General features: G+C 51.4%; 1 protein-coding gene across 1 annotated transcript; it reads right to left on the bottom strand.

Annotated features, from left to right (window-relative positions):
* Window positions 1-200: 200 nt before the first annotated feature.
* Window positions 201-908, bottom strand: LOC123750158 (MAGE-like protein 2). The gene has a single exon (XM_045732281.1). The coding sequence runs from the start codon at window positions 906-908 to the stop codon at window positions 201-203; it is 708 nt and encodes a 235-aa protein (XP_045588237.1).
* Window positions 909-1,137: the final 229 nt, after the last annotated feature.

The raw sequence follows: 1,137 nt of genomic DNA, 5'->3' as shown, positions 1-1,137 counted from the left end.
GCTATCTCAGGACTTCCCTGAGAGTTCTCACAGCACAAGAGCTGCTCTCTCAGCCTCTCACGCTCTCAGAACCTAAGATGTGCTAGGTTAGGGGGGGGGGCTGAGAGTGGGGTGGAGAAAGGAGGAAGAAAGAGTGAAAAGGCAGTTAGACTCTCTGAGAGTGCTCTTAAACTCTTAACTCTGAGGCACGGTTGAATCTATCATGTGTGAGGCGAGTTTTGAGAGTTTAAGGAAGGGGGAGCAAAGCCAACAGGAGCAGCATCAACGGGAGCAACAGCATCAACAGGAGCAGCATCCATGAGAACAGGAGCAGCATCCATGAGAACAGGAGCAGCATCCATGAGAACAGGAGCAGCATCCATGAGAACAGGAGCAGCATCCATGAGAACAGGAGCAGCATCCATGAGAACAGGAGCAGCATCCATGAGAACAGGAGCAGAATCCATGAGAACAGGAGCAGCATCCATGAGAACAGGAGCAGCATCCATGAGAACAGGAGCAGCATCCATGAGAACAGGAGCAGCATCCATGAGAACAGGAGCAGCATTCATGAGAACAGGAGCAGCATCCATGAGAACAGGAGCAGCATCCATGAGAACAGGAGCAGCATCCATGAGAACAGGAGCAGCATCCATGAGAACAGGAGCAGCATCCATGAGAACAGGAGCAGCATCCATGAGAACAGGAGCAGCATCCATGAGAACAGGAGCAGCATCCATGAGAACAGGAGCAGCATCCATGAGAACAGGAGCAGCATCCATGAGAACAGGAGCAGCATCCATGAGAACAGGAGCAGCATCCATGAGAACAGGAGCAGCATCCATGAGAACAGGAGCAGCATCCATGAGAACAGGAGCAGCATCCATGAGAACAGGAGCAGCATCCATGAGAACAGGAGCAGCATCCATGAGAACAACAATGGTTACAACTGTGTTAAACGAAGTAGTAACGTTAATGAGTGGTGGCACTCTTCACACTATCCTGGCACTCTTCACACTATCCTGGCACTCTTCACACTATCCTGGCACTTCACACTATCCTGGCACTCTTCACACTATCTTCGCACTCTCCACGCTACCCTGGCACTCTTGACAGAGCCCTGGCACTCTTGACAGAGCCCTGGCACTCTTGACAGAG

This window comes from Procambarus clarkii, chromosome 4, assembly GCF_040958095.1.
Source record: "Procambarus clarkii isolate CNS0578487 chromosome 4, FALCON_Pclarkii_2.0, whole genome shotgun sequence".
Taxonomy (NCBI): Eukaryota; Metazoa; Arthropoda; class Malacostraca; order Decapoda; family Cambaridae; genus Procambarus; species Procambarus clarkii.
Note: the sequence above shows the minus strand (reverse complement) of the source record. Positions and strands in the feature narration are given on the sequence as shown.

What these genes read in the sequence shown, in the direction of transcription:
- LOC123750158 (XM_045732281.1), bottom strand. Translation starts at nt 908, where the DNA reads ATGGATGCTGCTCCTGTTCTCATGGATGCTGCTCCTGTTCTCATGGAT.